This window comes from Cololabis saira, chromosome 8 (genome assembly GCF_033807715.1).
Source record: "Cololabis saira isolate AMF1-May2022 chromosome 8, fColSai1.1, whole genome shotgun sequence".
NCBI lineage: Eukaryota > Metazoa > Chordata > Actinopteri > Beloniformes > Belonidae > Cololabis > Cololabis saira.
This window is the reverse complement of record NC_084594.1, coordinates 16599963-16614262: the sequence shown is the minus strand read 5'-3', so window position 1 is coordinate 16614262 and position 14300 is coordinate 16599963. Positions and strand designations below refer to the sequence as shown.

The 14300-nt window shown below is 39.2% G+C and overlaps 1 protein-coding gene across 1 annotated transcript; it reads left to right on the top strand.

Annotated features, from left to right (window-relative positions):
• Nucleotides 1–14300, top strand: ece1 (endothelin converting enzyme 1). The gene is made up of 18 exons (XM_061726934.1): nucleotides 1–531; nucleotides 1973–2111; nucleotides 4964–5176; nucleotides 5329–5453; nucleotides 5549–5695; nucleotides 6044–6109; nucleotides 6400–6588; nucleotides 6816–6958; nucleotides 7080–7194; nucleotides 10193–10303; nucleotides 10384–10482; nucleotides 10645–10722; nucleotides 10815–10918; nucleotides 11227–11337; nucleotides 11917–11984; nucleotides 12154–12344; nucleotides 12958–13053; nucleotides 13645–14300. Exons 1-18 carry the CDS (start codon nucleotides 403–405, stop codon nucleotides 13819–13821), a joined length of 2301 nt encoding a protein of 766 aa, XP_061582918.1. The 5' UTR covers nucleotides 1–402; the 3' UTR covers nucleotides 13822–14300.

Genomic DNA, 14300 nt, shown 5'->3' with positions numbered 1-14300 from the left:
CCGTTTTTTGTCTCGTGCCATTTGCGTAGGCTGGCCTGCAAAAGGGAGATCAGGAAGAGCTTGGGAGAGAAACCCACGAGGAGATCTTACCAGGACTTTCGGAAGGAGGTTTTTTGTTTTTTTGTTGTAGGTGTTGCTTTTATAACCCTGCCTGAAGCCATGGGGGCTGTGAAGGTTGTTCATAAGATTAAAGGGAGCAGAAAAGAGCTTTCAAAAGAGAAGATTGACACTGTTTTTTAGAGGGAAACTCAGCTTAAGTGTAAATCAGATAAACCAGATTCTACCTGATGGAGTTTAAAGGGCAACTCTGCTCTGAAACCTCAGAGACGGTTGAGAAATAGACGTCACTCTCAGAAAGCCTCACACACACATGACCGGGAGAAGACTTGGGCTTGAAGGAACATGGAAGCACTGAGAGAGTCGTTTCTACATTTGACTTTTCAGATGTCAACGTACAAGAGAGCCACGCTGGATGAGGAGGACCTCGTGGACTCGGCAGGTGACGACGTCTACCGGTCATCCCCCATGCAGGTAAACGCGCTCACGCCACTGATATGCACTGATTGCACAGCTTAGAACGCAACACCTTCTTATAAAACATCTACTTAAGCAGAGGGTTTAGTTGACACAGAACATGCGTGTAATTTTGTGAAATCACAGGTACTATTTGAAAAGTTTCAACCTGAGAACGGGGTTACAAACCCGGCCCAACTCGCTCGGCTAAAATGTCTAAATTCCACACATATCAGCGTCAGCTCGGCATTTACGTGTATAGCTTGGAGGCTGTAAGGTGTCTTATGTCATGTTGAAACCCAACACACACTTGTTTGTGGAGACGTTTAAAATGAAGAAAAAAAAAACAACCTGCAAAACTGATTCTTGGACTTTGAGATTAGTGACCACAGTTATTAGTTTCAGAGTTAAAAAGCTGGGACTAAAGAGGAAAACGTGCATGATGTTCATTGTTGTGGTCAATATTGGAAACTTTGTTGGAGTCTTTTGTACTGGGAGAAAAAGAAAATCACTTCTTTATGTAACTAACCCACTTTATGGGCCCTAAAAATATGCCGATGCTCTGGTTTCCATGAACACGATAACTTCCAACGTTTTTTTTCTATGATGGCATACACATATCATTTTAATTTATCCTTAATTCAGATGCTTTTTTTTGATTAGAATTAAATCTACCGTTCCAAATTATATCCAGAGACACAGTTTTGGTCCAAATCAGAGCGATTTGCTGAGGTCCTGGGATTAAGAGGTAATCGTGGCTTCAGTATTTAACTCCATCATATTAAGTTTGATCAGATCTGTATGCATTTATATAACTGACTTCCATGTACACTTGAGGTTAAGTGGGCTGCTTTTATTTGAGGAAGGATAATGAAAGACAAGCAGAGCGCTAATTGTGGCCATTGAAGGGTTTGTAGTGGCTTTAGGAACAAGTTGTGTTGCATGGCCGTTTTAATCAAAGCACAAAAAAAAGAAATCAGTTACTGATTATTTTATTCAACATTTTTCAATTTTTGAAGAAGATCACTTTTGTTCCGTTTTTGGCCCTTTTTCCATTGTTTGAAGGTGAACAGGCAAGCGCCCGAGCAGGATTATTATATCTGTCCTCAATCAGAACAGAGGCAAAAACCCCCTTTGTGATTGCAGGGACAGGTGAATAATGCTTAACCTTTCTGCGTATGAGGGTTGATAAGGCTGCCACAGAGGCACCATTGTGCTCTGAAATCAAACCTGTCATCAAATCCCCGAGAAACTGTTTGACTTAACGCAGCGTTTTCCACACGGTGTCAGTTCACCAAGTTACAGTACCATTATCAAGTTTGTTCATGTCTTTTAAAACTCTTATTTGAGGCAACCATGCTAAACCGCTTACTAAAGATTATCTCTGACTTGCTTGGTTAATGAGGCTATTGTTTATTTGTGCATGTGTGTATTTGTGCGTGTATGTGTGTGAGGGCAGGTGACTCTCCTACAAGGCCGCGGCACCACATGTTTTCCCGGGAAGACGCAGAGGGAGAAGAAGCTGCTGCTTTTAGTGTGTGCGCTGTCCGCCGTCCTGCTCATATCCCTCATTTGTTCGGGAGTTTTCTACAAACAGGGTGAGTTTGAGTTGTTTTTATTGTTTTTCTTTTCCTTTCACTTTTAATATCCTTGTTATCTGGCAGAGGGACATGTTGAACAACCTCAGACTCTGTGAAGAAGACCGATCAAGTGGCCCCAGTTTGCTTTAAAATGTATTCTCATTTTTGTATATACTTTCAAATGAAATGCAAAATAACCCATATGAATCATTTAAAAAAAAAAACACACATGAAAACTTGAGAAAATAGATAACACTCGAATGTCAGGACATTAGTTAAGAAGCTAATAAATATGAGGGGAAATAAAAAAGAATCCGAATAAATCATCACAATAAATCTTTTGAGTTATTTCTGCTCAAAGCTGAAATATAAAAATTGTAATCTTTCATTTTATGAGAGGTCTCTTGCAGGAATAGCAATTGTTTTTTTTTATTAGTGTATTGTGTAGTGACTTTTACAGTATTTATGAGCAGTACATTTCCCTTTATGAGATTTGTAGCCACTACACAGATGTGCATTCAGGTCCTCCACTGATCAAAGTGCAGTGCATCGTCAGTCACTAGTGTTTTTATTCACATCAAGTGACAGACGAACCTGTGTTAAAGACGACCTGTTTCTGGTGTCATTGTACCAGAAGAGAAAAGGCAAATAGAGCGTCTCAGGCAAGTTTTATTAATTAAAACAGATTTACGGCTTTAGTCTCTTTTACTACAGTCATTTGAAAACAAAATACAACAATTCCCTTTTTCAACTCTTAAGTTTGTATATCAGCTCACTAAAAAGAAGGTTTTTACTAGGCAAAAAATTAGCCTCAGATGAAGACTAACATTCAGCATAATTATAATAAATATGATTTGTTAAACAAAAAAGAAATCCAAAACGAAAAAAGCAGTTTGTGAAGAACTACATACATCATTCCTGCTTCCATCGGTGTTGATAAAGCAGTAGTGGCTGGTCCTGCTGCCAAAGATCCTGCACATTGGTCATGGAGATAATCAGGTATTTCCAGAGAAAAAGATGTTGCAATGGCCCAGTTACAGCCCCCCTGAACCCGACTAAAGCGCTTTAGATGGACGTTTGGACCTTTAAATGTACAAAAACACATCAAGGTGTAACATTGGCAGATATTTTTGATGTATTTCAGCTGAAGTAGACGTGCCGGGTGTACTTCCTCTTTGTGACCTGTGCAGCAGCTGGACCGCACCAGTGAGAAGAAGTGATATTTCACTCTTAAGCAGACTTGCTTGTCCTTACTTTTCTTGTGCAACAGACTGCAGTGATCTTTTCCTTCCTGATTTTGTTTAAATTTCTGTTTTGGGTTGAAATACGGCTTTTCATTCCTTTTTTTCCCCCCATTCTTACATTTCCCAGAAATTTCTAATTATTCCTTATATGGACGTGAATTGATAAAAGCAGAAGTCGTGTATCCACCTTCAGAAACATTTGTTTTCGCTCTTTTTCACTTGGAATGTTTCAGTCGATCTATGTGTGGGGAAGAAAAATGATGAAGTACACGATTGAAGGATATCATCTGCAAACCAACAACAGCTGAAAAGTGAAGTCTCTCTCCACTAAATGTGCACGTATCAGTTTCTTGTGAAATCTTCTGCAGAATTATGTTGTTTATACTTCTTTAACTGAAGCCACACCTTCAGCTGAGCGGCCGTGAAGCAACCTTAAATCTCCCCCTTGAGATTCTTCATTATGGAAAAGGTTTTGTGGATTTAACCACAGATCCTGACTGCTTCTCATCAGCCTTGGTTTCCTCAATTTTACCACGGGAAACCGAAGAACACTTCCTCCCATTCAACATTGCATGTCAGGTCACACTTTGGAATAATAAAAGGAACAAGGATGAACTCTCCTCTGGGGAAGCGCCAGCCTCATCCCTGCCCTCGGCTCGTCTCCGAGCCCGTCTTGCACCTTTTATGGGCTGATGCTGAAAGGCTCAGTGCGAGTCAAGTGTTAGAGGCGGACCTGTTTTTGCACCACGTAATAAATCCTCCAGCTTCTTTTTTTAGACCTCTTTCAGTTTAACAGTCCCGAGAGTCCCCATTGCTGCTTCCTTTTAGCTTTATTCAAGAGAACACCAACACAAAGTATCAGTTCGATGGAAATGTGGGTTTTTTTTTTTTGTTTGTTTTTTTTTGTCTGCATATATATTAATGGCTAATACCATTTCATTTCATTCATTTTCATTTCATTTATTTATTTATTCAAACAGGTTAAAACAAAAACAAAATAATCAGAATACATAAAACAAAGAACAAAGAAAACCATAAGCAAAACAAAGCAAATTAAAGAGACAAATCTATATGTAAATACATATTTCCTGTTTGAAAGGGTGTAGGATGAAGTTTCAAAAAACTTTTCTAGTCCTACCCCTTCTAATGTTCTGTTTTTACCGTTTCTTCATTTCACACAACTTCAAAAAGAAAAGCATAAAAGAAAAGAAATGTTGGTATGCATTTTTAATATATAATATATATATCATATATATTTATTTTATTAATATATATATATATATATATATATATATATATATATATATATATATATATATATATATATATATATATATATATATATATACGACGAGGAGAACTCGCTTCTATTTGCGAGTCAAATCCACGAACAGTAACTTTTTTTTTTTTTTTTTTTTTGTACAAAGACAAGCAGTCCCCCCAGGTTGTATATCTTGACTTAAAAAATGATGCTTTCCAGATGCTCTGAAAACCCCTCATGCATATTTGTCATACCGTGAAATATTTTTGTATTATCGACTCATTCTCCCTGAACGATTCAGGCAAAAGTGAAATTTCTAAGAATTGCAGCGTGTTTCTCAGTGTCTCTTTTGTTTCCTCTCATAGCTCACCCGGGCTTCTGCCTGACGGAGCCGTGCATTAGTGTGGCCAGCACGGTCATGGGGGCCTTGGACAGATCCGTGGACCCTTGTCACGACTTCTACAACTTTGCCTGCGGGGGCTGGGTCAAGAATAACCCCCTCCCCGAGGGGAAGTCCCGCTGGGGGCCTTTCAGCAACCTCTGGGAGCACAACATGCTTGTAATGAAGCATTTATTAGGTAAGGGTCTTAATTTAAGTAGCTTAAAGTCCTCGGTGGTCTTCGGTAACAGGCAGACGGGCCTCGTGTCCTTTTCCAGAACGTTTTTTTTTCCGAGGCTGGGCGAGTCGGCTTCTTTTTCATTGACGCTCTTTTAACGTGTGCTGTAACAGAAAACACAACGATGAAAGGCTTGAGTAAGGCTGAGGAAAAGGCCCAGCGGTATTATGAGGCCTGCATGAATGAGACCAAGATTGAGGAATTAGGAGCGAAGCCTCTACAGGAACTAATCAGCCAGGTGTGCTTCTTTAAAAGCAGTCAAATATCATTGAGATTCACAGTTTCAGTCCGTCGTCTCACCCTCGAGAGCCTGCTTGTTTCTGTGTGGTGCAGATAGGAGGATGGGGTCTGACTGAATCCTGGAACAAGGACAACTTCCAGGAGGTTCTACGGACGGTATCGGCGAGCCTGCGCACCTCTCCTTTCTTTACCGTGTTCGTCAGCACCGACTCCAAGAACTCCAACAGCAACGTCATCCAGGTATGAGGATTTGTGCAGAGGCTGCTTTTTTTATTCATGTCTCCTAAAGAATCCATTCAGGAGCAGCTTCTACACAGGCTTCTCCCAAGGGTCAGATCATGTCTCCGTTCATGTTTTCAGAACAATCCTCTTATTATTACTGCGGTGTCACATTCGCAGTTTGAGATGGGTTTATTCCTTCAAGAGATGTCATGGGACTGTAATGAATTGTAAAGATGTGACCTTTTGAGGAATCCTTTTTCGTCTAACCTGCATGCTGGTAACACAGGAATGAAAACAAAAAGGTTGTTTGAGACTTTTGAGAGGGAGGGTGAACTGAAGGCCGTGGGATGTTTCTCGTGAGTGCAGGTGGACCAGTCCAGCCTGGGTCTGCCGTCGCGGGATTACTACCTCAACAAAACGGCCAATGAAAAGGTAAAGCGAGTTGTTAACAGCACTGATTGTACAGATGTTGAAGCTAATAGTGTGTGCACACTGAGAATCAAACATGACTTCACCTCACTTGGATTTGAATACACCCAACGGCTCATTACATGTCTGCAAAGGAAGTCAGCTTCTGAGGGATAAGCCCTGATAGTAGTCGCATAGTTTAGGATTAGTTTCTGAAATTACTTTTATTAAACACACATGCATGCACATCCAAACCTCTTCTCCACAAACCCTCCCAACTCCACTTTGCTGATCTGCTCGCATGGACTTTGCAGTATCTCACGGCGTACCTCAACTTCCTGGTGGAGTTAGGCGTTCTCCTGGGTGGCTCGGAGGAGACGTCTCGGACCATGATGGAGGAGGTTGTGGGCTTCGAGACCGCCTTAGCCAACATCACAGTTCCTCTAGAGGAGAGAAGGGATGAGGAGCTCATCTACCATAAAATGGAGGCCAAAGACCTGAAAGTGAGTGGTGCTCAGCTAAAACCTGCAAAAAAAACCCCACATAATAATAACCATAATTGTCTTTCAAAAGCGTGACTGATGTGTGTTGAAGTGTTTTCCTGACAAGAAATTACCGTACTAATATTTTCATTCAAACACTACTCAACCCGTGTCCGTTATATATTTTTTTATATATATTTTATATATTTTTATATTTTTTTATTTTTGTTGCGGTTTATCTTTTGTAGGAGCTGGCTCCTGCTGTGGACTGGATGCCGTTTCTCACAGAAGTCTTCACGCCTGTGCCGCTTAACGAGACAGAGCCCGTGGTTGTTTATGCCAAGGAATACCTCCAGAAAGTGTCTGACCTCATAGCTGAAACAAATAAAAGGTGGCACATTAAGTCATTCGGAATAAACATCAATAGGCATTAATGTTTCAAAGACGCTTTGCATGTTATTTCAAATAAATACACTAATAAATCTTTCATCTGGTGTTTTTCCTTTGTGCAGCCTACTTAACAACTACATGATGATGAAGGTGGTGAGAAAGATGGTGTCCGTTTTAGACCAACGGTTCCAGGATGCAGAGCAGCACTTCCTGGAGGTCATGTACGGCACTAAGAAGGTGAGAAATGAACGTCTAGGCTTTTCACACCCGCTGTAATCCAGTGTAAGATAGACAGATGGCAACAAAGCAGATAAAAATGCAAGATAAAAAGCAATGCCGTGTAAACATTTGAGCTGAAGACCGATTGTTTCACTCGTATCATCTATTGTTACTCACATTTCTGCTCTGAATGTGAGTCTCAAGTTGCTGTTTTATACTTAAATGTCTCACTGAAGAAGAATCAGTAGAAAAGTGTAAAACAAAAAACAACAACACTCCAACAGCTAAGTATGTGCATGCTTTTTTAAGAAGCATATGCTCACAGAGGCTATGGCCCATGGCCAAACAGCTGAGTTTAGAGAGCCTCTCTCTTAACCCCTGTGTTCTTGCATTTGACACAGTGTCCATTTTTACTGAACTCAGATAAATGGAAGTAGTAAAAAACAGGCACTTGGGACTTTCCCTTCATAATGCATTCAGTTTGTTACCTTATCACTTCATTTAGTTTCATCACTTTAAAGGTTTTAAAAGAGGAACCTGCTTAATATGGCTACATTTTAGGCAAGGGAGGCTAATGTCTTGGTCTAAATGAATAACTACACTGTAAAAACTTACCCCGTTTCAAGAAAATTTAATTACTATTTTCTATTTATAAAATTCTAGCCAAGGAATTTTTTTTTTATACCCCATTGTCAAGATATTTCTGCTTAAAATAATACAATTTTGACTATATTTAGGTATGATGGGCTTATTTCTAGAGGGGGTGTTTGTAGGATTTTGGCAGCATGTTGCTGTAACCATGTGTGGAATACAAAATAATAATACATAAATAAGAGTATGAAATAAGAGGCAGCACATGTATCTACAAGTCCATAAGACTGAAGAATAATTACATTTTTTGAAGCAGTCAGAATGGAATAAATATTATTGATAAATTGATGTAATCTTATTGGACAATGGAGAAATTGTAAATGAACCTGCGTGTCACTTGTATGTTAGGTAATTACTGTGATTTTGTCAAGTTAAAGGGTGCATTTATCCAAGTTGGTAGAAATATATATATTATCCATTTAACTCTGGTTAGGTCTGAGGAATGAAGTAAATTAACCCTATAATCCCAGGTGTATCATATTTGACATACAGTATACATTTATGATACTGCTGTACAACTCACATAATCAACAAGAAAAAAACACAGTTTTTAATAAAAACATTTAATAAAATAAATAAAAAACATAAAATTACCTTATGATACAAGCAATTATCTGGAATCTGTTAAAGACAGAATTGGGGTGTTTTTTGTTTTTTTTTAACAATATTTTTATTAAATTTCAATATAAATGTACAAAAAAAGCAAAACAATCAGCAAGTATCATATTAATTATCCAACAAAATGTAAGCAGGTCCTGCTGTGTCCATACAGACAAAAACAAAACAAGACAGAAAAAGATTATCAAAAAGTAAAAAATAAAAAAATAAAAAACTAAATGGAAGAAAAAAAAAACTAAAAGAAAAAATGTCACACTCAATAGCCTCACAAACAAACTAAGATTGTCACACTTGTTCTACAGACATATATATTCTATTGTTGCTTGAGAAAGTCCATTAAAGGTGTCAAATTGGGGCGTTTTTAATATTGATATATATATTAAAGCCTTAAAATTTTTAAAAGGGATTTCCTCGTATTATTTTATATGTAATCATAATCTACATAAATAGTTGTCTGTACTGCAAGTTCAACCAAAAATTAAGTGTATTCAGCTTCAGCTGTCTTGAGTAGAAGCAAAAATATCCACATTAAATGTAGATATTAATGAACAATATGTTTGGCTAGACATCTTTTATGCTACAGATGATTTAAATAGAAAAGAAAAAATGTTTAGGGGATAACCGACCTTTTAATTTGACACATGGTTGGAGACATTTAAACATAAATATTTGCACAGGAAGACCCTTCAGCAACATGCACTTCCCTTGTAGTGAGCAGTTGTCTGACGGTGAAGGCTCCAGTTACCAGCTCTTATCCAAGCAAGATCCTGTTCCCTCTGCCTGCTTTTCCACACGGGTCAAGCTGTAATAACAAACCAAAACTCTCTGTTTGTGTCTTTGTCCCTCTGCCTTGTATGAGAGCGCAGCAGTGTCTCTTTTTCAAACTGTGTCTGAGTAGATTTTACAGCTCCACATGATCAGAGCACCCCTCACTTCCTCACGCTTTCCTCCTGCATACACGCAGCTCCACTTGTCCTTCCTCTCACCTGATAATGCATTTGTCCCACAGAGACTGTGACCTGCTGTCAAGAAATATGCTTCAGCTGTAAAATCATTGTTTTACCAATCCAGTGTTCTTTTAACTTTTAAATCCATCTCACTTTTTGAATGTAATATGAAGAGAAAACACTTTTTTGTGAACTCGATGCCCTTTTTACTGTAATTGATTAGTTTACAGCTCTGAAATCTTTCTGTTTTTGTTTTCATGTCATCTTTGTTGGCTCACATGAATTGCTTTGGTTTTGACTGCAGATAGGCTCAAATCTGACATGTAGGGGCGTCCTCTTGTTATTGTTTTGTCTAAAATGCCCAGCTCAGTTGCATGTGGGTCAAATATTGTCTATTTTTCCTCCTGATTTATTTTTATCCAATTTTCCCCCTGCTTCTGCATCTCCGGCTCAGTTTTTACTACTACTAATCAATTTGTGTCATATGCTAGGCGTCTCAGCTCATCTGAGGATGTATTTTCAGATTGTGACTTGGGGGGGGGGGGGGTTCTTTTTAATTACTCTTCCATGAAAAGAGCGTCTGTCCTTTGCGTGCTTTCACTTTGCCACAGTTTCACAACTGTTATCCTTTGTCCTACTCCACGGGGGGGTGGGTTAGTGTGCTCTTGTAATATCTAAGAAATGGTCTCTTGAAACACTAAAACATTAGTATGAACAGACTGAATTACAATGAGTGAAAACCATTCCCGAGTAATGTTGCAACCTTTACCTCGACATGTCCTGGTATGCTGCGTTTGTAGAGCTGCACCCCACGTTGGAAGCTGTGTGTCAGCGACACCGACAGCGCCTTGGGCTTTGCTCTCGGAGCCATGTTTGTCAAAGCCACTTTTGATGAGGACAGCAAAGCCATTGTAAGTATCTCAAAGCGCTTTCTCTCCTCTGTGTGAGATAATGTGGTTTTGACTTATCTCTTATCTCTGCTGCGCTTCAGGCGGAAGACATGGTGGGTGAAATTAAATGGGCCTTTGAGAATAGCCTGAAGTATGTGAGCTGGATGGACTCGGAGACAAAAAAAGCAGCAAAAGAAAAGGTAGGAAAAGAGACAAATCTTTCTGCCTGTTAGTCCTCCCGCAGAGTCTTTGCAGAGAGGCTTGTTACAAAATGTTTTCTGTGCTGTAGTGGCAGAGAAAGACAGCACTGCCACCTGGTGAGAAGACATGTCTCTTACAGCTTTCTAACTCATCTTTTGCAGGCGGATGCCATATACAACATGGTTGGATATCCAGAGTTTATCATGAACGCCACAAAGCTGGACAAAGTGTTCAATGATGTAGGTAAATGTGGACGTGTGTGATGAATATCATGCTACTTCATTAAAACGGCAAATTCAGTTTTCCATTGCTTTTGATCCCTGTCTTTTAGTTCGTGGTGGTGCCAAAACTTTACTTCCAGAATGTCATGCAGTATTACAACTTCTCGGCCAGAGTGACTGCAGACCAGCTGAGGAAAACCCCCAACAGAAACCAGTGAGTAGCTCCCCGCTGCACCTCCGACCCACCGCTCCGATGTGAGCACATTCCCATTATACTGACTCAGCGGAATACTGCTACCGTCCACAAATGTTCCCAGGCAACCGGCTTCTCTCCGCTGAACCGATCCTTGTCTCTAATTAGGCTGCTGGGGGAAGGGTTAGATTAGAGTTCCCATGCCCTCCGAGCTGATCTGTAGTCAGCCTGGAAACAGCAGCTTCTGCAGAATCAATATTCACCATTTGTAGTGACCTTGATGCCAGTAACACGTTGTGGCTTTTTTTTTTTTGCTCCTTGTTCTGCAGATGGAGCATGACCCCTCCGGCTGTAAATGCCTATTACAACCCGACCAAGAACGAGATGGTTCTGCCAGCGGGAATCCTTCAAGCTCCTTTCTATAGTCGCACGTTGCCCAAGTATGTCTCCCACATAGCATTTTAATTTTGTGAAATTGTGTTGGATGATTTTCAGATGACTGCGGCAAACAACATTTGTTGGCTGCTCTGCACCAGAACTGACACCGGCTGTATCCTCGGTTGTCAGAGATGTAAAAGCTGAATAACAGACAAACATCAGGCAACACACTCAGGAATAAAGCTGAAAATGTCATTTTATAGCTGCTTTTCATCCAGTGGTTGTTTTATTTGATGCATCCCTAATAATCGATTAATTCAGAAATGTCAGTTAAGAATCAAAGTTAGGAAAGAAGGGGAAGCGTAGCATAAAAATGCTCTTTGTAAAATCAAAGCTTTTGGTTTTATACAGTCAGATAAAATGCTATAATAATAATGATAATATTGAGAAATAATGTTTAACATATATTCATAATCATGAATTAATCATTTTTAACCTCCTAGTTATCTTTTACTTTGACATCTTGGGATGCGTGCGCACAAATGTTGAAAATCTGTTCCTTGGAATGATATCCCAGGTTTTATGCCATATGCACATTTAAAAATACATATATATATATATTTTCATTTTTTTTCTTCCAGAGCTCTTAACTTTGGTGGAATTGGAGTGGTTATGGGTCATGAATTGATTCATGCTTTCGATGACCAAGGTTGGTAAATAAGAAGTAGAAAAATAATTTACTGAAATTCTTTGGGCATTTTATTTTTCCGATGAAAAAAGTTCCCCTTGTCATTTATTTATTTATTTATTTATTTTTTAAGCTACTTTCTTGAAGCAGGAGTTGTGACTAAAGTCAGTGTAATGTACTTTGTTCTAAGGAAGGGAGTACGACAAGGATGGAAACTTGCGCCCCTGGTGGAAGAACTCTTCTGTGGAGGCATTCAAGAAGCAAACCCAGTGCATGATAGAGCAGTACGGCAACTACAGCATCAACCAAGAACCTCTGAATGGAAAGCACACACTGGGGGAGAACATTGCTGACAACGGCGGACTGAAGGCTGCTTATAAGGTCTGACGTCAGACAGATTAACAACAACAAAACCTCACTTTTATCATTTTCTAAATCATTTTCCTGAGGTTTAAAAAAAGAATCGATGAAAAGTGCACCCTCTGTTGAGTTTCACAGATGAAAATTCTTGCGAGTAAAATATTTGGGTTTTTGTAGAAAATGTAGACCTCTGTTATGTTTCTCACGTCAACATCATTGATTCTTCCTTGTTTACAAGATCAGAGAATTATCATGATGATTTTTTTTCAGAAGTCTCCTCAAATGTGTTTATTTCTAGTCCTCCATCTGTATTGGAAATAAAATGGATTGTCAGGTTTACAGTGAAGCCCGGTAATGCAACAGGTGGTGATGAGCGGCCTTGTCAGCTTCTGGTTGCTTCCACTCATGCACACATTCTTTCCATGTAATGAAAGGTCATAAGCAACAAAGCAGATGAGCAAGTAACATAGAAGAAAAGCAACCCAGCATTCAGTTTTTGTCACTGCAAAATAATACGTCTTTCTCTCATTAACATATACTTACACTTACTTACACACTACATACTTTTTTTGTTTGTTTGGTTAGAGAAAACTGTAAATGACTGTGCGTAACATGATCATTTGTTGTTTTGAAGGCTTACGTGAACTGGGTCGAGAAGAATGGAGAGGAAGCCACGCTGCCTGCGGTGGGAATGACGAACCATCAGCTGTTTTTCGTCGGGTTTGCACAGGTTTGTATCCGTCACACTATATTCTATCCTCTCCAGATAACAATCCTGGCCCAGTCCTTATTTTAGTTCAAAAATCTTATCTTCAAATGTGCTTTGAGGTATGACAGTGATATGCTTGGATTGTAAGATAGTGTCTGATTCTTCAGAAAATCGTAAGTGCTACCTGCTCATTTTCCTTGTGGTCGAAAATCTTTGATCTGTGAATGTCTTTTATTGTTCATCTGCCGCCATCTCTAATGTCCATGACAAAAGCACTTTTAGCAAATGCTGAGTCCATCAAGTTTCAATATGACACTATACACAGTTTGCTTATACGTTGTGATTAGCTCACAATAAAGACATGTCACCAAATCACATCTAAAAGTGCGCAGACACGTAAACTGTAAGTGAATGTTTGTGCTGCTGCCACAGAATAAAATATCAGCACTAAAAATGTCTCTTGCCAGGAAATTTGAAACAACTTATCCGAAAAACACTTATGCATTTAGTGAGTCTAAAAAAAGATTACAACTGATGAGTGATTCATTCTGCCAGTTTGAAGGAATATGTGAAGACAGAAAATCTTACTTTTTATATATATTTCACTTCCAGGTATGGTGCTCTGTCAGGACGCCTGAGAGCTCACACGAGGGGGTAATCACGGATCCTCACAGCCCGTCAAGATTCAGGGTCATCGGCACCATTTCCAATTCACGCGAATTCTCAAAGCACTTTGGTTGCAAAGCAGATACTCCCATGAACCCGAAACATAAGTGTGAACTCTGGTGACGCCTTGTTCCTCAGTGCTCTTTTCCAACAAGGAGAGGAATGGGAAAAATAGCATGAGACACGGACACTGACAAAGTCTTTGTGGACTGAGATGCGAGAATCACTGAAACCCTTAATGCCACACCACTTAATGCTTATCAGGCTCATTACCAGGATAAAATGTGCCTGCTTTGTATGGGCTTTTTGCAATCTTCAGTGCTTCACCGCAACAACTTGTCTTAGTAACAGCTTCCCTCCAGCACCTAAGTTAAATGTATATCTATAAATGTGTTTTTCTTTTTTTCAACACTGGAAACCCAACAGATGATAAATAAGCAAAGTACACTTTCTATTTTTTGTTCATGTTACTTTTCTCTTTGATCTTCTCTGGTTTATTGTGTTCTATTTATAATTATATTTTTTATAAACAATGTACCAGGGACCTGCAAGATTTTTAACTGTGATTTAAAAAAAATAAAATAAAAAACGTTGTCTGATAA

Bases quoted from the DNA above. Each gene is read 5' to 3' on its own strand.
- ece1 (XM_061726934.1), top strand. From the start codon at position 403: ATGGAAGCACTGAGAGAGTCGTTTCTACATTTGACTTTTCAGATGTCA. The intron at 6,110-6,399 runs GTAAAGCGAGTT...TGGACTTTGCAG, and splicing joins ACAAAACGGCCAATGAAAAG to TATCTCACGGCGTACCTCAA. The intron at 11,338-11,916 runs GTATGTCTCCCA...TTTTTCTTCCAG, and splicing joins TATAGTCGCACGTTGCCCAA to AGCTCTTAACTTTGGTGGAA.